This window comes from Carassius gibelio, chromosome B22 (genome assembly GCF_023724105.1).
Source record: "Carassius gibelio isolate Cgi1373 ecotype wild population from Czech Republic chromosome B22, carGib1.2-hapl.c, whole genome shotgun sequence".
Lineage (NCBI taxonomy): Eukaryota > Metazoa > Chordata > Actinopteri > Cypriniformes > Cyprinidae > Carassius > Carassius gibelio.
In genome coordinates, this window is record NC_068417.1 from 29,968,072 (window position 1) to 29,995,160 (window position 27,089).

Consider the following 27,089-nt stretch of genomic DNA (forward strand, 5'->3'; position numbering starts at 1 on the left):
ACAACATAGATGACATCAAATGTTTAAACTGAGAAAATGTATAAGTTTAGGAATAGGAATGTTATTTCATTCTAATCTAATACAGGCTTTTAGTTGCTCAAATGTCTTAGGTCTTTGTCGCATCTTCCTCTTTATTATGTGCCAAATGTTTTCTATGGGTGAAAGATCTGGACTGCAGTCTGGCTATTTCAGTACCTGGATGCTTCTTCTACACAGCCATGATGTTGTAATTGCAAGTTCTTCCCTGAAAGAGACGATGTCTGGATGGGAGCATGTGTTGTTCTAGAACTTGGATATACCTTTCAGCATTGATGGTGCCTTTCCAGATGTGTAAGCTGCTCATGCCACACACTCATGCAACCCCATACCATCAGAGATGCAGTCTTCTGAACTGAGCGCTGATAACAACTTGGGTTGTGCTTGTCCTCTTCAGTCCGGATGACATGGCATCCCAGTTTTCTAGAAAGAACTTCAAATTTTGATTCGTCTGACCACAGAACAGTTTTCCACTTTGCCACAGTCCATTTTAAATGAGCCTTGGCCGAGAGAAAACACCTGCGCTTCTGGATCATGTTTAGATATGGCTTCTTTTTTGACCTATATAGTTGTAGCCAGCAACGGCGAATGGCACGGTGGATTGTGTTCACTGACAATGTTTTCTGGAAGTATTCCTGAGCCCATGTTGTGATCCTTAGACGGCTGAGAAACTCCTTTCTGATATTGCTCCACTATTTTTTGCCGCAGCATTTGGGAAATTGGTGATCCTCTGCCCATCTTGACTTCTGAGAGACACTGTCTCTCTGAGAGGCTCTTTTTATACCCAATCATGTTGCCAATTGATCTAATAAGTTGCACATTAGTCCTCCAGCTGTTCCTTATATGTACATTTAACTTTTCCGGCCTCTTATTGCTACCTGTTCCAACTTTTTTGGAATGTGTAGCTCTCATGAAATCCAAAATGAGCCAATATTTGGCACGACATTTCAAAATGTCTCACTTTCAACATTTGATATTTTATTTATATTCTATTGTGAATAATATAATGAGTTTATGAGATTTGTAAATTATTTAATTCCTTTTTTACTCACAATTTGTACAGTGTCACAACTTTTTTTTTTGTACACTTCAGATAAACAACTTTTCAAGCTGGCTTGTAACCCGTTAAGTGTCACTACAAGTAGGGCTGGTACTAATCTCACTTACAATCATCTCATACACATTATTACTGTTTTACTTATTGAGTACTTGCTCTAATGGTGTATATGTGTCTACCTTTGAGTGCAGGTGAGGACACACTCTCTCTGTTTAAATCTATATAAAGATCTCTTTAGCCCAGCATTCATGCACTGTAATGTATCTCATAACCTTGTACTCCAGTTACATCTGATCAAAAGCACAATCCTTGCTTAAAATGTTTTGAACGGCAATTAGGCTAATTATCTTCTTTTCTGTTTCTGCCAAGGGATGGGCATCCCAAGGCAATTAGAGATGATGGATCCATTCTGGATCCAGCCTCTTACGAATGTCTGAAATGACCCAACACCTGAGTAGAGAAGACGCCTAACCCCAAGAGGACTTAAGATGATGACAACCAGAACCAACATACAAAACTACCAAATTTCCCTTAAATTTCTGTAAGTGTTATCACCACATATAATCACTGCTGTTAATCATGTTCAGAGTTTCTGTTTGAATACATGTCGTTGACTAAATGCATGATTTAATTACTATCCTAGAATTGTACATTTCTGACATCTGGAAATCCCCTTGACATAGTGCCCCCAGACAAACTACTACTAAATGTAATGTAGAAACGTTCTGTAAAGCTGCTTTAAAACAATGTGCATTGTAAGAAGTACAATACAAATAAACGTGAATTGCACTGGAACGAGAATGATAGCAGATTTGTGACTTAATCATTCAATTAAATTGAATAATTTTCAAAAGTTTCATTGTAATTACAGGGTTGATCTGGTTCACAAAACATTTTGTTGGTTGAAAGTCTGGTCTGATCCATTATTCAGAATCAGTATTTAACTATTTCTCCAATGTTTTTTTTCTTTCATTAAGTTTTTCCTCATTTGTTTTTGTTATAAATTAAAATGGGAATTCTGAATGCACATTTGTATTATATGTATTTTTATGAGAAATAATTTAACTGAAAAAATTCACACAAGTCTTAATGTTTTGTATTGATATCTTGTGGAGCAAATTATGATAGTTTTATACATGGTTAAATGTTTTGCTTTAACTTAAAAATAGGATATTTAGTGTCTTTTTGGTGTTAATCACATTTCTTATTAAAGTAGCTGTTCCACCAATAAATCATCTGTTGTTTGGACTAAAGGTATCAAAAACTATACAGTGTTTGAAATTAGGGATAATATCAGATGATAACTGTGTTTCTAGATAAATTAACGTGTTGATGACAACAGCTAATCAGCTAATTTTTTTTTTCGCGATCAAATAATTTTCATGTTTCGTTATAGCTGATTTTATTTGTACATTGAATGTATGTATGTATGTATGCATGTATTTTTATTTTTTTTTCTCTTTAATTCACTACAATCATCCCTGTAATGTAGCCATATGTTCCCCTTCATAATTCCTCTCCACCATTACAGCAGACGCTTATTCTTACAGTTGTTGGCTGCATCCAAAATTTTGGCATTTAAAGCATTGCAACGGATTGGGTATGTTTATGTCCACTGGAACACACATATACCCAAGTCTGGTCGTTTTTGAAGGATGAGTTTTAGCATGAATAGCATGTATTCCTTTTTCACGAGTATATGATCTAGAGTATTATACCAAACATGGATACTAAACACACCTCCAAAAAATAACTCTTAGATATAAACATGGACTGTAGCATTGAGAATCAGTGTGATTTTACACCTAATAATGAAGACTGGACAAAATGTATAATAATTGAATCATCAACACCAGATTTTCCAATCATAAAGCTTTCTTCTTTTGCCATTTATATCGAAATTGTAGGAAAGCTGGTCCTGTCAAGAAATAAAGAAATGATACTGGCTAGGTTTTGGTAAAATGTTGTAAGAAGGCTAATTCCATGAATTGTCTTCATGTTCACTTCTTGGCTGGAGTTGGGATAAAGAGTTCTCCACCCAACACTTAACAACAGGAAAGGAGTGATTCAGACTATGGAGCTGGATGACAGATGAAAAGTAACATATAGTATATATCATTTGCATAAGGTATCCTGACCAGTTGAATGACTTGATTGTGCCCTTTCAGTCTCATATCTAGGGGATGTTAAAGCCAACGCAAAGGCAAAGGTGTTTGCAACCAAAAACACTAGTTAAAGTGGTGGCAATATAATTTGTAGGCATCTCTCAAGTCTGACAGCCTCTTTCGGTCAGTGCCTTTGCGAAGCTCTTCAACTCGCCGCATTTCACCTCCAGTGTGGATCCAGCACCACATTCAGACTCGGATGGCCAGTGCTCGACCCATGTGTCCTTACCCAGCGTATACACATACCTGAGACAGAAAACAACACTGAATTATAAAAAACAAACTATAATATGTACATTTTCCGTGCCTTACGTTACTCACCTTTTGGATGTGCTCCCTGCATGCCAAACATCAGTGATGGGCCCAATGATCAGATGGTCCTGACCTTCCTTCAAACCAAGTCCTGTCCTACAGCTCGCATGAGAGAGGAACATCCTCCTTTCCTTCTCATTCAGGCCTTCCTCTGTTCCTACACAAACACAAATGAAGATCCATGAGCCAGATGGCTGGTTACATGAGAAAATCAGAATCTAGCAGACGTACCCTCTTTGATAACCTGCACGATCTCCATTTCATACTGGTCATAATGACTCTGGCTGACGCTGACTAGTTTAACCCTGTAGGCTGAAGACAAGACACGTTCATTGACGAGAGATGATGTGAAGTCATGATGGCTTTCCCCCAAAAAACACATTAATTTAACAGAAGAAACACTGACCATGATGTAATCCATTGCACACAGCGACCGTCCTGTGTTCATTACTGAAAGATGAGGAGTCTTCCTTCATTACACAACAGTCACCTATGAAGGAAGGTTTAGAACTGGTTAAAGTGAAGAAGTTGACTGAAAACACCAAGTTAGTCCAGCTGAACTGACCCTGTGAGCAGCGGCACACATTGTCTTTGCAGATCTGATCAAGCTGCTCTTTGTCTTCTGGAGGAGAGTAGAACCTGCTACAGCGTTTATCTGAAACAACAGAGCCCGGAAACAAAATAACAAACTAATATTAGTACTTAAAACTAACTAACCAGCAAATAAAACAAGGACATATTTATGATGTTATGCGAAATGGTTTAAAAATCAAATAGAGTCACTATTAATATGATTAAAAGATTTATAATTGTTTATAATTAGCATCAATGTTCTTGGCATAATCCAAGCAATCTATCAATATTAGTTACATGACAAGAGTCAAAGCTGTTTATATGCTATTAGCATTTTTTATTATTATTATTATTTGAAGTCATATCGGTTTATAACTTTTGGCCAATAGGTGGAACTGTTACCAAATTGATGTGGTGTGGTCAGTGTGAGAGGTGACAATGGCCCACAGAAAGTTTGCCGTCAATATGTCAAAGATATGCAGAGACATGCATCATTTCAACAAATTTGTTGATGTGCTAAACAATAACAGTTTCAAATATTGATTTAAAAAAATCATAATATTTTGCCAGCAAAGTCGGAAGACGGCATGCATCAAATTGAAAATCAGATGGTCTCTAGGAGGACTTCGAGTAGAGTTTCAAAAGTAGAGTTTCAACATAAATCAAAATGGCATACAGGAATTTTGACTGACTACGGCAAAATTGATATCTATGTTCTCGGCAAGACCCAAAGAATATACTGAGTTTGTATATTTGAGGCTAATATACTCAAAAGTTATTAGCATTTTTTCAATTTTTATTAGAACTTTTGATCACAAGCTGGTGCTGCCCTGAAATTTTTCAGTACCATAAAGGCATGGTGCCAAAGACACATACCACGTTTCATAACCATACATCAATTTGTATCTTTTGCATTTGTAAATTAGAACATTTTATGACAAAATTCAAAATGGGCGATGCCCAAAAATGGCTTATATGGGAGAAAAGGGTCTGGTTCAACTAAAGAGACCAGTTTTGTGATTTCTGGCCAAACCATTCAGAAGGAAATTATTGAAAACTATTTTTTATATCTCCTGATCACTAGGTGGTGCTGAGCCGAAACTTTGCAGGATGCCTCAGGTCATGATAATTATAACACACACCAAATTTGGAGATATAGTCTTATATAAAAAACATTGTTTTATTATGCTGGTAAAAGTCTCTTCACATCCTGTCAGAAATCATTAAGTTAAGTGCTCTAAATGTATTTTTGACTATTTATATTATATTTTGAAGGTGTAGGACCAAAAATTGTTCGACCAATCATATACCTTGGTCCAAGGATTATGGTAGGCTGTCCTACCTGCCTGTCAATGTATATATTTGCATGCCTCCACACACCCAGTTCACACTGCCCTTAAGTATAGTAAATCACATTAATGATATTTAATGCTAATGATCCACACACCCAGTTCACTCTACCCTTAAGTATAGTAATCACGTTAATGATTTTTAATGCTAATGATCCTGTCCTGAATGTTTGCTTGTGCATTTCATTGCAATTAATAGCATGTTTAGTTACTAAAAATAACTGCATGATTCTCTGCAGTATTTGGGGGAAGTCGTGATTTAGTGCTTAGAGAGTTTGACTCCTAACCCTAAGGTTGTGGGTTCGAGTCTCATGCCTGCAATACTACGACTGAGGTGTCCTTGAGCAAGGCCCCGAACTCCCAACTGCTCCCCAGGATAATGGCTGCCCACTGCTCCGGGTGTGTGTTCACGGTGTGTGTGTTCACTGCTGTGTCTGACACTTTGGATGGGATAAATGCAGAGCACGAATTCTGAGTATGGGTCACCACACTTGGCTGTATGTCATGTTACTTCACTCACTTTGTCACTTTGCGCTATTCATGCCTATATCGGAAACTGTGTGAGTCGAGTTGAATGACAAAGTATTATGCTTAATGGTGTAGGTTAGCAGTGCACTTTAGCAAACATAGCTAATTAAACATGTGTACTAACCTTTATTGTAGTACTGGTACACTGTGACAGTAGAAGGCTGAAGGAGTCCCACTTTAAATTTCTGATGCAGTCTGAATGAGATCACGTCCATCTGAGTACTGGACACCTGTCCAGGACATACAAAGACAAACATTTAATGCTGCCTTAATATCCTGTATAAACTTTAACACTGGTTGTTCAATTACCTTAAATAGGTGAATTATAAGGGATCCTCTGTCGCTCAGGTTGTCCACCACTTGGAAGTTGTTGATGTAGCGATCCACTGAATTTGTGAGCTAGAAAGTCAAAACAGACGTTAAAAGTGCAATACTCAACAAAAGAATACAAATCATAAAAAATGTTGGGTAGAAAAATCCACTGGTAATGAAATACAAAACAACAATTATAATATTTATGATCAACATTATACAACTTTTTTCTCAATTGACACCATCTTGTAGCTTGACACAATGCATTATGGGTATTTGTGGTAGATACATGCAATGCTGCTTAATCTGGCCAAAATTAAACCTAAATGTAGATGGTTGGAGTGAACTTTCATGCCTTAAATGATCTAGGTACGCTGTCTAGGTAGGATACAAAACAGAACTAGCTTCTCCCGTAAATGTAATGCCACAATAAGTCATGAGTTTGGTCTTACCAACTCTAAATCTGAGTTTTCTGGCTCAAAGCCGGTGGGCAGGCTGATGTCCAGAATTGCCATCCTCACTTGGTGTTCCTCCAGAGCCCTTAGGAGTGCAAAGGAGTGAATTATTGGTTCTGAACCAGTTTATTTAGCTTTCTTCAAAAAAGACATCTACCTATAACTACTTACCTCACGTTGATACTAAGTCTGTATGACTTTTCTACATCAGGAGGCGTTTTTTCTAGATAGATCAAAAAGTGATACTGTAAAATTACATGCAAATTATTTTTTTACTATATAGAATACGGGTTTTATTGTTAAAACACAGTAAGGAATCGTAAAAACCGAGTTGAGAACATACCATTAGTTTCAGCGATGGAGACGTCCAGCTGAAAGCCGTTACACGTGCTGTTCTCATACACATCAGGAAGTTGGTGGTACACTGTCACTACCTGGGATTCATAAAAAATTATAGAAAGTTTTGTAAATAAATTACCTATTGATGTTATATTCTAATGCAATCCTTTGATGTAGTTCTGGTAATTTAGCACCTCCAAAACTCCTTTGCCCTTTCCAGAAGCCTCCACTGTGAATTTCTGATCCAGAGGCACCTGGAAGATATGATAAAACTGAGTTACTGCATTCCACTCTAAACTTCCTTTCTTAATCTATAGCATTATTATACTGCCATTTTTGTAATGCAACTATACATCCAAGTAAAATCAGACTAAAGTTTTCTGGACATTACATTTAACTTCCTTTATGACAAACAGGTAAACTCATCTACTCATTAATCTGCTTCCCAGCCTGCCTCCTTGTGTTTATAACCACACCTTTGCAAACTATTCTAACTCAAACTTTCAGGAAAATGTATTAAGAGATTTATTTCATTTGTTTAACTTACTTGTCTGATTTGGGGTTTGTTTTACAATTTCAATTTAGTTTTGTTATATTTCAATTTCACGAAAAAACGTTCAGCAACTGCCTAATAAGACAACACCTTTTTATTTACTGTATAATGTCTTCAGTCTCACTTTGTTAAAATAATGAGAATGCCTGTGAAATCAAAATCGTGAATTAAAACGAATCAAGACCATTTCGCAACAAAATAATGCATTTTTTACATTTGGCAGTATATAGCCATGTTGGTCTACAAAAGAAAGATTTGAAAGACTGAAGATCACACCCGTGAAGATCGGGCCACATACGACACTTTTGGATTGAAAGACCAGCGTACGTCACTGCGACCGGGAACACTGAGCTGCACCAAAAGATTGTGGTCTTGAGGAGGAGGCCTCTTCACTAGGTACTCAGACAGGGCCTGTAGCACCACCATAGTGGACTAATGGGGGGAAAACAGCCATTATGAATACAAATGTAGCTCAAAATAAAAGAATAAGACAATTCAATCAAATATTTTCTTGTGGTCTTTACCTGTGTAGAGCCGTATCCTCCCCCAACGCCACGCTTCTCGTTCAACCATAGAAAGGGGGCGGCTGCCTCTTCCATGTGGCCATCTTTGATCAGCGCTAACAATGCATAGCCAGTAGCTTCCAGTGTGAAGAAATAATTACTAGAGTCAGGCCAGTGGGTACGATCTGTTGATAGAAAATAAAGATAAGAAAAACAAGAGCACACACAGCAAGATATATATATATATATATATATATATATATATATATATATATATATATATATTTTTTTTTTTTTTTTTTTTTTTTAAAGGCTAAGTACCAGGCGAGGCTAAATTTAGTAACATGTTCTTCATGCATCCGTGGTTGGATAGTACTAAAGCGTAGCATGCTATAGCTGTTGTGTACGGCCTCGTCAGTTGGGGGAAATGTCGTTTTAGATACAGTGCTGCTCTTCTAGACTTGTCCTGCAATAAAAGTAGAAACAATTTACAATTAGCACCACTGAACATGTAAAAACATATGTAATTAAATTTCAGTTTTCTGGTAATCATATTTAATTTTTCGGATTGTTTATTTTCATTAAGAGCAAATTGCCCACCTTGTTGGCAGACTATTTACTCTAACTCTGCCCACTAATGTTATTTGGCTAGTCAAAACTACAAAAGATGACTGTTTAACAACAGCTCTAGTGGTGTATATGGTAAAGCATGTCCCATAGTCTTTATGATGCGATAGACACAAGTTTGAATACCCCTTTTGCCAAATATTTTTTTCTCCCATTCCAAATTTCACATCACATCGGAAAGGCGTTTATTTTCCATAGAAATTAAGGAAATAATCAAAAGTTGAATTTCGAGATGAACAGACTTTATTGAGACGGGACACAGAGGCAGTCCAAGGTCGTGACAATACCTCCCCCTCCCGGAAGGCACATCCATGCGCCTCATAACATCCAACGGGGAGGGGGTTAGGCACTCTGGAGGCCTCTAGGGACAGGCTTAACATTGGACGAAAGGCCTTCAGGGTGGTACACGTTCCGGGACCCATCGCGGATCAGGCAGGTCAGGGAGCCAGGGTAGTTCAAGTGGCCATGGCAGAGCAGATAGCTCAAGGAGCCATGCCACGCCAGGCAGCTTGGGGAGCCATGCTGGAGCCGACAGTTCAGGGGCCAGGGTGGCCTCCATTGCCTTGGCTTCAGCACTCGGCCTGGCCTCTAAGGCCGGAGCCCTATAGTCAAACCCCCCACCACCACCCCCAATTTCCTTGGGGTAAATTTTGGAAGATTTGGAATTTTGGTAAATTTTAAGATGTGGGAACAGTGGTCCTCTCTGGACTGGAATTGTCAATAGAAGCCCTCTCTTGGCTGGACTTGGGAACAGGAGCCCTCTCTGGGCTAAACTCAGGAGCTGGAGCTCACATTGGAGCGGACTCTGGTCTGGGGCTGACACTTGAGTGGACTCAGAGGCTGGAGCCGACACTGGAGCGGACTCAGGGGCTGAAGCCCACATTCTCTTCCTCCGCATTATCCTCTTTTGGGCAGAGGTAAAGGAGAATACTGCTGTCATCCTAGGGCTTGGCAGTGAATTGGCCGGTGGGCTTGACAATTGAGCAGCCGGCGGACTTGATGCTGGAGCGTCCAGGGGATCTGAGAGTGCAGCAGCCGGTGGCCTTGACTGCGGTGCAGATGGCTGGCTTGACGCAGAGCTGGTTCTGAATCAGGGCCAGACGCACTCCAGACACCAGAGGAAATCTTCCCTCCATCCCTCCAGCTTAATCCAGTAGTGTCTGGGAGGTCAACGGGCCAATGGTTATTGGCCCTTATCCAGAACAACAAATTTAGCATGGCATCATCCAACGCTGTCATCACAGTGAGCCCAAAGGAATGGGAAAAGAAAAACGTAAAAAAAGAAAACGGGGAGAAGTGGCATCACTTACTGTTCGGTCCGGTGTTCTGTTATGATCAGTTATCATCGGTGTTCATGTTATGTTATGTGTTGGAGTGTGGAGACGCAGGGACGTGTAGCTACTGTTTAATTCACAGGTTTTTAACAGTATAGTAGGGAAGTTACCTGTATGTTGAGACCTGGCTCTTGGCAGGTAACAGCATTATGTGCCTCTGCCAAAGCAATGAGCACGAATGCAGTCAGAGACACTCTGGATTCAGAGCCGCGCAGGCCTCCCTGTATCACAACACAGCAAACATAAAACATGTTAGTACTGTACCCTTACATTTCATTAACTGAAGTAGATTAACAATAATCAATCACAGTTATGAACTCTTACCATCATACTTGTGTCATAGACAGGATTGTCCTCTTGAAAGGATCCATCAGGACGCTGTTTATTCTTGAGCAGGTACACCAGAGGGTCACACAGATGCTTCTCATTGACGCTAATAAATGATTTTGCCATGGAGAAGACCTTCACCACGTATGCAGTGATCCTGAGACAGACAGAACATAAAAACAGATGAGCTGTACAGGAAAATGTTCAACATGAAGCTGTAATTAGTGATGTGCCAGCATTAATACCATGTGCTGGTGCCCTCTTTAGCGTAGGGAGGATATGAGTCATCCTTTTTCCGGTAATTAAGTTGATTATCATACCCTGAGTATGAAAAAAGTTAAAAGATAATTTATTTTGTCAATATCTAAAGTAATGGTGATGTTCATCCCTATTTGAGTCTCATTGCACCTGTCTGGATGTATTTGATGGCCTCTTGTCTGCGATCTATTCCCACAGCATCCCAGTTTCCACTGCGGTCCAGGTAATGGGTGGCAATGAGGGGCAGCGTGATTCTGGCCAGGTTCTGCTCCACACACCCACCGGGCATCCGGATCAATGCTGCCAGAGAGTCCTCCTTAATAGAGTTATCAATGCTGTCTGCCAGCAAATCACCTGAAGAAAGGATTTAAAAAACAAGCTGGGAAATTCTTGACAGTCGACATATTAACATGAAAATCAAATATCCATAATGTAATTGATAATACTCAATTGCTATGATGTTATGAATAAGTTCTAATAAAATGTCACACCTCTGACATTGACAAATGTCTCCGGAAGGGATTTGGGCACAACAGCGTCCAACTGCATCTTCTCCACTTCTATCCGCTGTCTACCAGCTGAGATATGAAAAAAAAAAAAAAGATATATATATATAAACAAATGTTAATTAAAATATATAAAGTGTAGGCTTGTTTAAAGACCTTAACCTTTTAAATCTGCTAATTTTGGTTGGTTATCAATTTCTGTTTTTATTATGTTTCATTATGTTTTATTAAGATTATTTGTACTGTTGTATTTTTGACAATGAGAAAAGCACTTTATAGATTAAATGCATTATTATTATTATTATTATTAATTTTATTAATACAAATTATAACATATACGTTTTATACGCATGTTTTTTTTTTAAATATGAAAAAACATTTTATTTAATGGAGTGTCAATGAACTACAGTAGAGGGCACTCCACTCAGGACTCTTGTATTTGTTATCCATTTCCATTCCCTACTCCATTTCCCATAATCCCGTGCCACCGCCTGTGATTCTCTGACCTCTGCCCAGTACTGTTATTGATTCTGGATATCCCTTTAGACACTTGATGCTGTTGTTTGATTACTGCCTGTTTGACCACTCTATAATAAACTACTGCATATGGATCCGACCGTCTTTGACTCCACGTTACAAAAGTGTTATATTACAATGGCAAGACCATTGTTAAATTAACTAATTGATCCTTAAATTGCCATTTCATTAATCAAAATTAAAGTAAAATATCCAACCAGTCTTACCGCTGTCTCCTTTCTCAGAGGGGTTCAGCACAAAGCTCCTCACTTTAACTGTCTGGATGCCTTCTACCTAAATCACAAGATTTATCATCATATACCATTACCACACAGTTATTGCACCAACTTCATTTCAAAACACACACCATATCTAATATAATATGTTTCTACTATTATGTGTGAGGCCTGAGACAGAGCAGGTTTTAGGAGCTCACTTACTACCACATGCAGATTCTTCCTCACAGCATCCTGCCCCATGAAGGAGGCCGCGACGGCTGTGACCTGTAGAGGTAGCTCTCCTGTTTTCAGAGGGATGATGGTGTATGAAATCAGCTTGGAGGAGCCAGCCGGTACCGAAACCTGCTGTCTGTGCTGTCCACTAAATGCTATGCTGCACATGTCCTCTGTCTTCTCGAGAATCACCATGACCTGCAAACACAGTGTTAAGGTCAGGACATGAATAAACTTTGATGCTTATGGGGAAACTTTGGGGTTTATTCTGTTACTAAAGCATGATTTGGTCATGTTTTTGTAGCTGCACGAACCAACCGCACTCTAACCCACCAGGAGATGAGGAGCCAATCACTTTATGTGTCACCTCAGAGCACCATTTTATGTTTCGCTGGTGTGCTTAACACATGAGATCAACACCCCTCGTCAACCGGAAGCAGCTTGGTGATATCATCTCTGCCTTGCTTGGGATTTGGCTCGCAGAGTGTCTTTGTTATGCACTTGCTTGTAGCACTGCACAGTTGCATGCCTTCTACATTAATGTTAAAGCAACGCAACAGGAGAGACCATTCAATAATGAACTCTCCGGTTACAAATGTAACCTTGGTTCCCTGAGAGAAGGGAATGAATGTTGCACAAGTTAGGCTGCACGCTAATGAATGACTGTCGATTCAGTCGAAAGTTTCTGATGAAATGGTACTCTGAGACAACTTATAGAGCAAACAGGTCCCTGCCTTCGGGTGGCTTCGTGCACCATTGGTTTGAGCACCTAGACAAACGTGAACGAATAAGGCTTCAGTAACTGAGTAAACAGTAGTTTCCTCATATGCATCAAAATGACTCAATGCATGTTCCCTTATCTCAGGGAACCAAGGTTATGTTAGTAACCAGAAGGTTTTGTGAAAGTGTGAAACTGACCTCCAGTTTTGAGTTCCTGTAGTTGTGCACCACAGTTTTGATTTCCACATGTTCATTTCTGGACACTGAGTGAGGCAGCCGCAGGTCTATTAAAAACGGCTTCCACGCCCGGACATTATACGGTTCAGCTACACAGACACCTGAAAAGAAAACAGAAAAGTTTCTTTTTTTATACCTGATTTTTTTTGCTAGTTCTCAGTTTTTAGACAGGTAATTAAATCTACTAAAATTATAGAGCCAAATGCAATACTTTATTCATTTACATATTTATTTTTGTTAAGCACTTTTTAAACACTAGGAGCTATTAATATAAATATCATAAGTCATATGCAGATATACTTCACAAGTAGCATTACAACATGTACTTACAACTAAGTAAATAGTATAAAAAATATGTAATTCGTTAAACACAGCATTACAAGCTAAAAAGAAAAATTACATTAATTTGTAATCCATATGCAGAAATGCTTAAAATATGGCAGTAAAATCTAAATAAATAATAAAATATTCCAAATTCATTGCTCATAACTGTAATTATTTATGTATCATTGTGACAAAAATAAAATAATTTAAATTGATTCTGCAGTTATTGGACACTTAAACATAAAAATAATCTGGGCCGGGTTTCCTGATAACAATTGATCTTAGCGCTTAAGAATGTTTTCTACGAGTAATTTTATGATCGTTCGTTATTGTTTCACATGCGTTTCCCTTAAGTACACGTAAAGCAATTGCACGTAGCTGTGCTTTAAGTGCTACTTAGGAGTCGCTATCCGTTTGTCAAGTGCTGAAATGTAACCTTTTAGAATGGCTCTTAATTGTAGTACATTCATTTATTTATGTTAACCTAATCCTGCGTTCCAGACAGACAATTTGGATATAGGCTAATAATTATAATACAATACAATATTATATCATATTATAGTGTATAATATTATACTTCATATAATAGAGATGTTATTTCCGGGTCCAATACATAGCTGGTTTTCGTCATTGGCATATTTTTTTCCCCATCTTTGAAGCATTTCTGACATTCCGTTACTTCTTTTATTCCTTTTTTATTTTTCAGTCATTTAATTTAAATGTGTATTTGTATTTTTCTACCCTTTTTATTTAATTTATAAATTAATAAAAATAGACAAAAATAAAGAAAATGAGTCATAAAGTGTACAATAAAGCACAATCAAATCCTTATATTATATTAATAATTGCACTTATATTATATTATAATATAATTGCACTTGAATAAAGTTAAAGGTGTTATCTACCGACTGTCCTGGAGGTGAACGCATAAATCTGTCTTCTTACAATGCACTTAGGGCTTAACGATTACTCCAGAGCACTCGTAGATCTACGATGATTTTCAAATGCTACTTAAGTTACGATGCTTTTGGGTAGTATTAAGATCAGTTGTAAAATCGTTTTTACGAACTTCTTAGGCTTACGAAGCTTTTGGGAAACTCAGCCCTGTATCGTTTGTAAAAACAATATTGGCTGTATTCTATTCTTAACTGTTTTATAGCAGCAAATGTGATTTATTGATTGACTGAGAACTAGAAAAAGAGTTTGGATTCTGCTATAAAGAAGCTCTTTCAGATGGTCAAAAGGAAAGAGCTGTTTACCAGTCTGAGGTGAAGCGCTGATGGCTAGAAACCCCCACTGAGTGATGCTGTCAGGAAGAACAGTGTTTACTGAAAATACAGCCAACCTGGAATAAAAGCATGGAGAGACACTTGCATCACTGAAGATGATAAAAGTGAGACGTCCATACTGAATCGAAAGCCAAACTCCTACCCATCAGACTTGGTGACACTGGGTAATCTAACATCAGTCCATAGCCACGACTCGAAGAACTTGCTGCGCACATAAATGTCCTCCAAGTCGGCTAAATCATCTTCATCAAACTCTTCCACCTCCTCCTCTTCTTCTTCTTTCATCTTTTCAACATTACTGTTCTCACGTATTGCAATCTCAGGTGTGCGGGCGAGCTCAAAGTTGGCTATAGGTTGCTCCACTGTGAGCAAAGTTTTTGAAGGAAAGTGATTAACATAACGCCGGTGAGAAATTAGTTTACTGGTGGTGTGTACAGGGGTGGTGGTTGGTGGAGGGGTTGTTGTTGGAGGTCTTGTAACGACACCAAGCTTCTCTCCTCTGTACTCTGCACAACAGTGAAGGAAAGCCAACACGCAGCTCCAGTCCTCGGTAATGTAGAGGGAGCGACGGTAGCAGGAATACGGCATGGGAATCTCCCTCATGCCATCTACACAACATCTCTGCAGGAATTCATCAGAATATGCCTTCTCTGAGAGAAAAGAACATGTTTAGGATAACCTAGTACATTAGTTTTACTTTTTCTACCACTTTTTCTAACACTTTCATATCACCGCTTATCTAACAAACTGTAACATGCCAAACTTTTAAGGGATTTCTTATGTAATAATGACTGAGACTTACCAAGTTGCTCTCTAAGCAGAAGTTTGGCAGCAGAACGTCTTCTTCTAGACCTACTGGAGCAATCTATTCCAAACAAACCAAAGAAAATGCAATCTTGAAATTATAGGTTTTCTACTGGCTTTGATGGTTTGATTTTTTAAAGATTAATTGGGAAGCCAAAAATTTGACTTCTATGGCATTACTTTAAAGGCCCTTTTAAAATTTCTCAATTTAAAAGTGTATAAATCAACATTTGCAATTGTAAACAATTTGACTTCCATTTTAAATGTAAGGTGAGTCTTGATTTCGTCCATTGGGAGTTTGGTAAGACTGAGGGTTACCCTAAAGAGAATCTCAATGTAATCCCAATGATATTTGATATTACTTCCATTACAATGCATTAACCTTAATGACCGACTATATATACAGTATATATTTTTTTAAATATTGGAATAAAAAAAATAAAAAAAAGGCTGAATAACAACTGAAAGCAGAAAGAAAAAATATATTAAATGTCAATGCATGTGAAGGACCTTTTTTGTAGTCTGTGTATCCTCCTGTGCTGGAATAAAACATCAGTCCTGCGTCACTGAAGACGCCCATATTATTCCTGCCTCCTCCTGCGGTGCAGCCCATATCACCCTGACCCACCACCTCCCACACCTGAATGACAGAGACATGAGCATCCACGAGACTCTGGAGAAAGTTCTGGAGGGAGACTATATCATCACTAACCTTCTTCTGCGTCAGATGGTTTTTACTCAAAAGGAAGATGGCATTATCCACAGCAACCAGGCTGACTTTTGCCCCCGCGTCTCCTTTCACTTCAAATGAAATACTGCTGCCCGGTGAGTATGAATTGAGTGTTTCTCCTTCCACTGGACCTACACTGAGCTAATACAAATCATAAATACAGATTTCACCTTAATGCGTCCTAGCTGAATAACAATATTTTGTTTTTTAATCTGCACGGTAACATTAGAAATGTAGAATTCTTCTTTTTACATTTTTGTAATTTACTTTTTTAAACCTTGTGAATTTTTCTCATCAAAAACATGTAAATAAATTGGGCAAAAGACAAAAGTACATGTGTTTATAACAAAATTCAAACGTGCTGCCATATAATAAAGCCAAGATTAGACTCTCATGGTAGGAGAAGAAGAAGAATTTAAAATAATCATTCAGTTTATGGCCCTCAAATGTACCATAAAGCGCTAGAATGTGCATCTTTTCTGTTAATAATTGGTAAAGGTCGTCACATGAACTCACCGAACCAACACACCGGTCCTCCACATCCACAAACACAGAGTCTGCCACCACATCCGGATGATGCTGCCATGGCAAAATGTAGTAGGCCACAAAGCGAAACGCAGGTAGCATTTCAGAGGTTATCAGCAGAGGAATGTTTATGACGACCAGGTCTTTGACATTTATCCTAGCAGCGTGGATTATGTTTCCTTTACTTAACACCTACACAAACAATCACCAGTGTAGTTAAAACAGAGATTCCAGCCATTCTCATAATATCACAAAATGCCCCCAATGACAAACTCACAGCATATGTCAGATACTCCACAAGTTTTCTTCGTTCTGACGGGTAAGGTTTGATGTGAGCTTGGATGTTGAGTGTGCTGCCCACCACCGCTGGACTGCTGCCCACTGAGATGTGCAGGTAGTTCCTGTAGCCCATAAAAGAGACATAAGACTCTACACGCATCTCTTGAACGGCCTGCTGTTCTGGTCTCAGTGAAGGATCTGCTGTCTCCACCTATGAAAGAATAGATACATATATTCAACTGACAGGGATAACACAATTGTGTATTGTTTCTTTATCTGTTTCTGTGAGTGACTTTCTTTCAGTATCGTTGAGCTGTACTTCATAGGCAGGTTGATGGAGACTTTGATGGTCCCGCTGTGTACGGTGATTGGGTTTTCAAGAAAGCTGATTTTAACAGGAGTGTTATGGGCTGGAGATCCATCGTGGTTACTCACAGTAACCTAAAAAAAAAAAACATATTCACATAAAGAATTATGCTTACATCAGGTACTAATACCAACAATGCAATCATGACATCGGATTAAATTATTGGCCCAGTTCTCCCTGTGAATGTTTTGCTGGGTTATAGGGCCTTATGAAATCAAATGTGTCTTTATTTACTTTACTAGCGTACATTGGAAGTCTTGATGTGAACATTTAATCCATGCAAGTTAATCTGTATGATGAATTTTTATGTTTTTATTTTTTGTGGAATGGCATTCCTTCTCTGATGACGTCACTTTGATGGCTTGGGCAGAATATGTTTAAACACGCCCCTGCAACCGTTAGTTTGCTATGAGTGAGAGGCCTAACCTGATTTTACCAAGTGAGACATGTTCCTGGGACAACATCGTTGTTGACCCTGGAACAACATTGTGATTAACCAATCAGATTTGAAGAACCAGTTTATAGATTTTGTGAAGTTTACGCTTAAAATCAGTGTTTGGTGCTTGTACATCAGTGTCATTCATCTATCATTTCCTCTGATTTTAGGGATTACTCATGGTTAAGGTTAGGTTTAGGTGTAGGGATATGGTTAAGAATATATTTTTGGAGTAAAATGTTGTTCCAGGGTCAACAAAATATGTTGACCTAGGAACACATCGGACTTGGCAAAATCAGGACGTGCGAGTGAGAGACAGAGAGGAGGAGCGCAAAATTAAAACCATGCCTTCTATGAAATATTGGTTACCCTTGATTTCTACTGAAACCATTCAAAAGACCTAAGACTTTTGCGGAGTATGGGAGCACGGGGCACAAACTAACATGGGGTTAGTTGTAACACACATGGTTTAAATATTTCCACACATGCTAGCATAACAAAATGTACCATATCAACATTACATAGGGGAAAAAGTGTGTCAAAATTCAAAAATCTTTTGAAGATTTTGCTTAACATTTATTTAATCATATTAAAATTGCATTTCTAGCATAGATATTTTTTTATTATTAATTAAAAATTAGACAAATCTGCTATTATTTTAATCTTTAATCTGTTATGTGTTTGATTTGATAATTGATAAGTAGCAGAAAACACAAATAATTTTTAAATACCAGTTGTGCAGATGGGAAACATTGTAACACTGCATTACAATGTGCCCTGCTATTATTAAACTATGCTATTCTTTGACATTAGCAATGTAATTTACACTATTTACTTTCATTAGTTTGAATGAGAAGCTATGAGAAACGAGTGAATAAAGACTGACAGTCAATGTTTAAGGTTTAGACATTATTATTTCAAGATGTAAAGTATTTTAGTTTATGTGGGCCATCCCAATCATAGTTGAAATGCGTTCATTGTCATACTCCATTGTCAAATTATTTTATTTGAAATAAATAATGATTTTATGTTATTTTATCAAAATTATTTAGTTCGGCTTGTATTTTTTTTATGAGCTCAGATAACATTTTAAACTGCCATATGGTCATGTTACAACGTACCCCTCAGATGTTACAATGTACCCCACCTGTCACATTTCACTTCCAATTTTTGAGGTTAAATAAAGAAAGAAGTATGTGCTGTAACCATGAAACAAAGCGACATTTGTATTAGACAAGTGTGCAATTACTGTGGATGAAAAATTATATTCTGAACTCTAAGTTGATTTACACAAACTGAGAAAGTCAAAAAGTGTTACATTGTGCCCTGCTCTCCCCTAATTAATTAATTAATTAATCAGAAGCATCATAAGACATGAAATATAAAGCAAAAGACATTTGGATCACTTTTCGACATTTCTGTTAAATAAAATTCTCCGTTTACTGATGTAACCTTGGTTCCCTGAGACAAGGAAACGAGCATTGCATGTGACTCTTAGGGGAAAACTCCTGTTTTGCTCTGTACTGAAGCCTGATTTGTTCGCGTTTTTGTAGCTGCACCAATAATGTTTTAGCCCGCTGGAAAGGACGGAACTGAGTCGGCTCTACTGAAGTGACAGTCATAAATTATATTAGATTACATAGGGGGAAGAGTGTTACATTAAACTGACAGAACTCGCACCTGTAAAGCAGGGACATCTAAGTTATAGAATCTGACAAATGTGGACGGCAACAACCTGTGGGTTGCCACAGAAATCTCACCAATGGAAATTCCGCTGGACCACACCCAGGAGGAGACTATCCCTCTTGTGGAATGGGCCCTCATACCTATAAGGCACTGCAAGCCTTCGGAGGCATAAGCCAAGGCTATTGCATCAACTATCCAGTGAGAAATTCACTGTTTTGTGGCTGGCAGTCCTTTTTGGCTGACTCCAAAGCAAACAAAAAGCTGGCTAAACAGGCTAGTGTGCTCTAGGTATACTCTCAGAGCCCTTACTGTCAATCTTAAATGGGGAGCGCCAATAGTGAGATCACCTGAGCACTGAACTGAGTTCAGAGCACTTTGAGAAAATAACCGTGTCTTGGTTTTAGAATGACTTTCCGGTCTTTAGGTCCAAACTCAAGACATGAGGCCCTGATTGACAGTGCTTGCAAGTCACCCACTCACTTAGCTGATGCCAAGACAAGAATGAGGGTTATAGACAAGTCCCAAGATGGAACAGTCTGAGGGCTCCGTTCAGCCTCCAATTCCGATTCAGCCTCCGTTCACCCTTAAAGAACTTTACGATCAGGTCATTTCTGTCGATCGATTGCCCAGCTTCGAGAGAATGGTTCCCTGCAATAGCTGCCACATAAACTTTGAGCATGGAGGGAGTGCAGCCCTTATCCAGCAGTACTTGCAAAAAGGTTAGCACATGGGACACGTCACATGATTTGGGGCTAAAGTTCATGCAGAATGCCAGTTAAGAAAGACTGACCATCTCTGGCTGTAAAGTCATCTTGTATACCATGCCCTTGCCTCCAAAATGGAATTACTTACTCTCACTGGGAGCTGATTAAGCTCCCATCATTGCACCATACTTAAAGGCCCCACAGCTCTGGCTGGGGATGCCAAATCATGTATTATACCACCGAGAGAAGGTTCCTCCTAAGCAGAATGGGTCACGGGGCTGCTGCTGAGAGCTGCACTAGCTCTGGGAACTAGGCCTGGTACCTCCAGAGCAGGGCCGCTAGAAGGACTCAGGACGATCAGGGGAAACATGTATAGGTGAGCACTGGGCCAGTCATTGGCAAAATAATTTTGAGTGTGTAGCGCCCATTCGCCGGGGACTACCTTGCCTCTTGACAGCATGACTGCGGCAAGGTTCAACTGTTGACTTGGCTTCCTGGCAGGTAGAACTCAGCTAACAGGCTGTGTACAGACTCTTCCAGAGTTGACCACTTGAGGCCCAGATCCTGTACCACCTTCGAAAGGATGCGGATGAGTTTTGTGTCTGGTTTCAGCCTCAGAGTATGTGAAGGGGGAAGGACTTTGGGCTCTCCGGCCGCAACCTCCCTACTCTTTTGCATCAGACACTGCCATGGACATGGAGTCATAGGGGATAATGTTCTCGATGATGACTTCCTCTTCAGATGCGCCAAAAGAGACCATGCTGCTCTCAGCCAAATAGGGGCGCTGGTCTTCTTGGTTGAATCACACCACTGAAACGAGAGGACGTGGGGAGCCCGGGCACATGGGCACTAAGCAGACGTGACACTACTTGAACCCGCTGCCTCGCTGTTTCTTTCTCTTTGAACACTGTCCTATTTAAAGTCTGACAGCCCATGGTCACCATTCACTTACCTTTAATGGAAAAGAGCAGCTAGGACATTTTGCTGCATTTCAAGTCAAAAAGTTTTAAGATGACATGAGGGGTGAACTTCATCTCTTCAAGCAGAAACTATCACAACAGAAAGGAAAATTACCATCATTGCTAATGGCAGGCCAGGTTTGAAATACTTTGGTGTGTCTCTGATAGAGAGCATGTAGGGTGATATTACTATTTTAATGCCAGATTTCTCCACTTCCACAAGGTCACTACCTGAGAAGAAGACAGGAGATAGGGTTTTTACAATACAAAAAATCACAATAATGATGCTAAATATTTTGTAGTGGTTGAAAAGGGCTTGCTGTGCAGTTGCAATTGGATTGTGAGTGGTTTTACGTTGTTTTTCAATGATTTTCCCACCTGAGCTGGTCATTACTGATGCTTTGACGTACACAGAAGACCCCAGTAGGCTGTTTGAATCAGGACAGGCCTTCTTTATCTCTTCCACGGTCAAACTAACATGTCCTCCATTCAGCTGCAAAATAAAACTTTGAGTAACAAGAGTTTTGTACTATAAACTGATGTTATTTCCTTGTTTAACCACTTACATCATTTAGTTGCTTCATAGATGTGAGTCTCTTCTTTTCACCATCAATTTCAATACCAAAAAGCACATATGCAACACCTTTCACTGGTTCACCATAAAGATATCTGGAAGAAAATGCATACGGTGACCTCAAAATATTTGATATCTTTACTGTCACTTTGGATTAATTGAATCAACCCTTCCTGAATAAAAATATTAATTTCTTTAAAAAGAAAGCAAGAAAGAAATGTAAAATAATAATAATAAATGAGAAAAATCTGGGGGAATTTATTTTTATAATAAATAAACATTCATTCAAGTATTACTTAAATGTCCAAATACACTGAAGTCATTCAGAACAGTTTGATAGAGTACAAATTGATCACACACCTGGCTGTTATTTCTACCTCCAACTTTTCTGCGTCTAGTCTGAGGTGGGATGTCTTTGGAGTCAGAGTGACGTTGAATGCTGGGAGGACTTGGGAGAAAGGAGAAATGCTGTTAACCGACCAACAGAGAAACATCTAGCAGAATCTGGAGACAATATGAAGGACTTACCATATTTCTTGACTTCAAACCCTTGGCTGAAAATGTTCTCTTTTCCCTGATCAAACTTTGCAACAACTTTCCACTTGCCCTCTCTAGATAATCAAAAAGAGATTTGCTCAGTAGCAATATATTTAAAATATCAGGTAAATAAATATTTTTTTTATTCATTATCATTTTATAATATATCTGTTCTGTGTGCATACCTGACCACAAATGAGAGGGGGTAGACGTTAGAGAGTATCCCATCGATTGCTTTAGCTCTGGAAATACCATGTACTGCAATACCATCTGGATTCTGTAACATGCAATTTGTAACGTAAAGCATTGTTCCAGAAAAAGAAAATATTTCAGTCATACTTTATCTTAGGGTCCAATTCTCGCTATTAACAAACTAAGTCTTTTGCCTCAATAAAATGTGTTGCTTAATAAAAGTAAGGTAGTTAAGTTTAGATATTGGGTAGGATTTGTCATGATTCTGCCCTCGTGTCCTTGATTTTTCCTAGTCTTGAGGCAGGATCATGACAGACCCATGTTTTGTGTACAAGCGCATGGCCTTGTCTTTGGGCCATGTGCTTGTGTTGTCTCGTTCCCTTGCCCCGCCCCCCTTGTTAACCTAGTCGTGTCTTGATTGTCCTATCTGTAACACCTGTCGTGTCTTGATTAGTACCCCTATTTAGATCTCCTAGTGTGCTCTGTCTTGCGTCGGTTCATTGTGTTACTTATGTGCTTCTCAGATGTGTTCCACACTGGTGACTGTGATTGTATCCTGTATACCGTGAGTGTTTGTTTATAGTTAGTGTTTAGTGTCTTTATCTGGTCAGCCCTGTCTTGTTTGGTTATTTAGTCCTTACCCTAGCCCTTGTTTTCCCCCTCGTGGGTTTTTGTTTTCCCTTTTTGTATTTAATAAACCCTTTTGTGTTGAATCCTGTCTGCACTTGAGTTCCTCCCTTGCAAACCCTGACAGAATGAACCGACCAAAAGGGAACTCAGCAGACAGGAGGCAATACTGGATGTTGTCAGCCAGCAAGCGAGATTGTTTTGAGGGCTCTCGCCTTGTGGTGTTCCGGGGGACCAGGGGAGGTCGTTCTGGAGCGAGCGGGCGAGAGGAGGAGCCCCAGAGGTCCCCACCTACCCAGCTGCCAACGGTTCCAGAGGGTCGTATCCTGGCCGTGGCCACTCTGGGGGATCAGGCACATCCCTCACCGAGTCCTGAGGTGCCTCCCACACCCGTCGGTCTCCCCGGGAAGCGAGGGAGACGGTTATCGTGGGAGTCTGCCTCGGAATCGTCGGAGTCAGCCCTGCCAGAGACCGAACTCCCCCAACCCGCCTCTGACCCAGCTGTGGTCTCTGCACCGCGCCCAAGGAGGAAGAGGAGGAAGAGGGGGCCTGCCGGTCCTGTGACCCCGTTTCCTCCCGTGCCAGCAGCGGAGAGCGCTGGCGTGCCCGTGCCAGCAGCGGAGAGCGCTGGCGTGCCCGTACCAGCAGCGGTGGGCGTGCCCGTGCCATCAGCGGAGAGCGCTGGCGTGCCCGTGCCAGCAGCGGTGAGCGCTGGCGTGCCCGACCCAGCAGCGGTGAGCTTGCCCGAGCCAGCAGCGGAGAGCGCTGGCGTGCCCGAGCCAGCAGCAGTGAGCGTGTCCGAGTCAGCAGCGGTGAGCGCTAGCGTGCCCGAGCCGGGAAAGAAAGCTGTATGCAAGTCGGCAGTCGTGAGAGCGGAGGAGAGAGCCGCGGCCGACTCTGCAGCAAAGACTCTTGTACAGTCGGTTTCATCTCATAAGGAGATGCCAATTGTCCTAGCTGCTAAAGCATTTTCTGACTATTTGTCCCGTCTTGTCCAAATTTTAGAAATCCCCGTCAGTCCTGTCTTGTCCCCTGACCCTGTCCCCAGAAGTCCCAAATGTCCAGCCGTTGTCTCCCCGTGTCCTGTTGATGTGGCCCCGTGTCCTGTTGATGTTGTCCCCCCGTGTCCAGTAGATGTTGTCCCCCCGTGTCCAGCCGATGTGGCCCCGTGTCCTGTGGTCCCCCCGTGTCCAGTAGATGTCGTCTCCCCGCGTCCCGTAAGTGTTGTCCCGCGTCCCTTGTCTGGTCCTGTCATGTCCCCTGTCAGTTGTCCCGAGACCCCTCCCCGTCCCTCACCACCCAGACCTGCCCGTACCCCCCGTCGTCAGCCTTCGTCCTGTCCTCCTAGGATTCCTACCCCTCCCACCCGCCCTGGTCTGTCCCCCATGAACTTTGTGGTCCTGCCCCCTCCCCTTCCCTGTTTGTTTTTTTGATTTGTCACCCCAACCCTGCCGTTGTGTATTCATGTTTGCCTTTGTTGTTATTTGTCATGTCCTGTTGGTTTGTGTCTGTGTCCCAGTCTGTCGTGTCCCGTGTTTGATGTTCCCTTGAGGAGCATCTGGAAGCCGCTCCTTAAGGGAGGGGTTCTGTCATGATTCTGCCCTCGTGTCCTTGATTTTTCCTAGTCTTGAGGCAGGATCATGACAGACCCATGTTTTGTGTACAAGCGCATGGCCTTGTCTTTGGGCCATGTGCTTGTGTTGTCTCGTTCCCTTGCCCCGCCCCCCTTGTTAACCTAGTCGTGTCTTGATTGTCCTATCTGTAACACCTGTCGTGTCTTGATTAGTACCCCTATTTAGATCTCCTAGTGTGCTCTGTCTTGCGTCGGTTCATTGTGTTACTTATGTGCTTCTCAGATGTGTTCCACACTGGTGACTGTGATTGTATCCTGTATACCGTGAGTGTTTGTTTATAGTTAGTGTTTAGTGTCTTTATCTGGTCAGCCCTGTCTTGTTTGGTTATTTAGTCCTTACCCTAGCCCTTGTTTTCCCCCTCGTGGGTTTTTGTTTTCCCTTTTTGTATTTAATAAACCCTTTTGTGTTGAATCCTGTCTGCACTTGAGTTCCTCCCTTGCAAACCCTGACAGGATTAGACTTGTAGAATATGGTCATGCACAATATGCTTTATGAGTACTAACAAACAGCAATGTGAATGCTAATAAGCAACAATTTAAAAGTGAGAATTGGTCCAAATATTAAAGTGTTCCTAATATTTCCTTGCAAATAATCTAATGGCGTTCATGCCAGTGACAGTCACCTGAATCTCCAGAGAAATGGTCCTCTCAGCAGTATGGAATTCAGTGTCAGAAACAAAAGCCCTGTAACGTACTGAAAAATGACCATGATCAGACAAAAACAGAACGACGTTCATTATAAATTAGCAGAATGACAAGCCTGTGAGAGCTGACCTGTGTCTCCAGGGTTGTAAACTGGTTTATCAGTCTGAATGAAGATGTGTCCAGAGCGGAACGACACCGGTAAGACTCTTTCTGCACGATGAAATGATCTAAACTGAGCAACCAGCTTCACATATTTCTTCTTTCCGTCTGGTTGCAGCACATTTGGATCAATCTAAATGAAAAGACAACCTTTAATTTGAATTATGTTCAGCGTGCAACATTTAAACAAACGTAACTCTTGACTCTGAATTTCAACATATACATTCATAGATATATTCACCGTGATGGTTTTGAGGGCACTGTAGTTGTTTTTTGAATTGAGGATAACAGAGCCCCTCATTAAGGCAGTTTGGGAGACTGGGTAATCATAGACTGCAATGTTGACTGTTAATTGTCGGGAGAGTTTGTGACCCTCCAGCAGGATGTTCTGTTTTGTCCCAGGTCGTATCTTTGCTGGAGCTAAAATATAAAACCTGAACCGGAACACACAGATCCAATAACACATAACAGGTTTTCACTTTGCATATTGAATATTGAGTCATTAAATGAATGAGCATGGACTCCTGGGGAAATTCCTGTTCTCAGTCCATCGATTAGGGGTGTGTTAAGTAACTTTAGGGGCATAGAACAGAGGAGTTGTGTACTTACGTCGGAGATTGGTCGATGACCGGCTCACTGTAAACAGATGACACACTCAGTTAAGAGATAAATCCAGTATTAACCACTGTTTGTAACTATTTTTATATCCAACCATATCCATAAAAATGTATAGGCTACTTACACTATTCGCATATTATGTCCCCAAACTGTCCTCTTGCTGTTCGTTTAAACAAGAAGATAAACATATAAATAAATGTTGAGAACAAAAAGACAATTTGTATGCATTATTGAACATAATAAGCCTGATAAAATATTGACGCACTGTCTTTGAGAGGAAGTCTGTCCATCCGAGATGTGAGAGAGCAATGCTGTCCATAACATCAGTGGAAGGAGCATCGTCCTGCTGGACTGAACCCTCACAGTATGTCAGAGACAACAACAGGAGAACTGAAATACCCCAAATATCCCTCCTACTATCCACAACACCGTCATCTCCAAACTTTGAGGAACTCTTGTGTAATGTTTGCTTTCTGAGCACAACTGATATCTGACAACCTGAGCAACACAAGGCTTTCAGCATTAGAAACACCACTCAGGCCTACTTAAACTTTTGTTGTTAACAACATAGATTTATATATATCCCATCAAAGTGCACACACACACACACACACACACACACACACACACAGCAGTGAGTAGTTAACAAACACACACAGTGAACACACACCCAGAGCATCTGCTGAAAAAAAAAAAAAACAATAGACACCCTCACAAAATTAGTTTTACCGGTTATAATGCGACTTGTATTGGTTTTAACCGTCTGGAGTCTAAGGGAATTTTTGGGGCCTGGAGAAGTTTTGTCATGCCCTGACATATGTGCTTTTTTCAGTTTCTTATAA

General features: G+C 40.2%; 1 protein-coding gene across 1 annotated transcript; it reads right to left on the reverse strand.

Annotated features, from left to right (window-relative positions):
* Positions 1 to 1,934: 1,934 nt before the first annotated feature.
* LOC127988412 (complement C3) lies at positions 1,935 to 26,649 on the reverse strand. Its single transcript, XM_052591163.1, has 42 exons — positions 26,513 to 26,649; positions 26,372 to 26,407; positions 26,239 to 26,265; positions 25,871 to 26,063; positions 25,600 to 25,762; positions 25,449 to 25,519; positions 22,559 to 22,650; positions 22,365 to 22,447; positions 22,197 to 22,284; positions 21,829 to 21,931; positions 21,641 to 21,755; positions 21,378 to 21,493; positions 17,407 to 17,551; positions 17,109 to 17,320; positions 16,823 to 17,023; positions 16,289 to 16,447; positions 16,087 to 16,216; positions 15,575 to 15,637; positions 14,915 to 15,422; positions 14,743 to 14,828; positions 13,121 to 13,260; positions 12,191 to 12,400; positions 11,978 to 12,044; positions 11,220 to 11,306; positions 10,879 to 11,082; positions 10,716 to 10,791; positions 10,468 to 10,627; positions 10,254 to 10,364; positions 8,504 to 8,648; positions 8,204 to 8,367; positions 7,956 to 8,111; positions 7,321 to 7,380; positions 7,131 to 7,221; positions 6,959 to 7,010; positions 6,785 to 6,872; positions 6,330 to 6,419; positions 6,145 to 6,250; positions 4,136 to 4,225; positions 3,977 to 4,060; positions 3,802 to 3,882; positions 3,580 to 3,727; positions 1,935 to 3,504 (listed from the first exon to the last, which is right to left on the reverse strand). Exons 1-42 carry the CDS (start codon positions 26,584 to 26,586, stop codon positions 3,360 to 3,362), a joined length of 5,220 nt encoding a protein of 1,739 aa, XP_052447123.1. The 5' UTR covers positions 26,587 to 26,649; the 3' UTR covers positions 1,935 to 3,359.
* Positions 26,650 to 27,089: the final 440 nt, after the last annotated feature.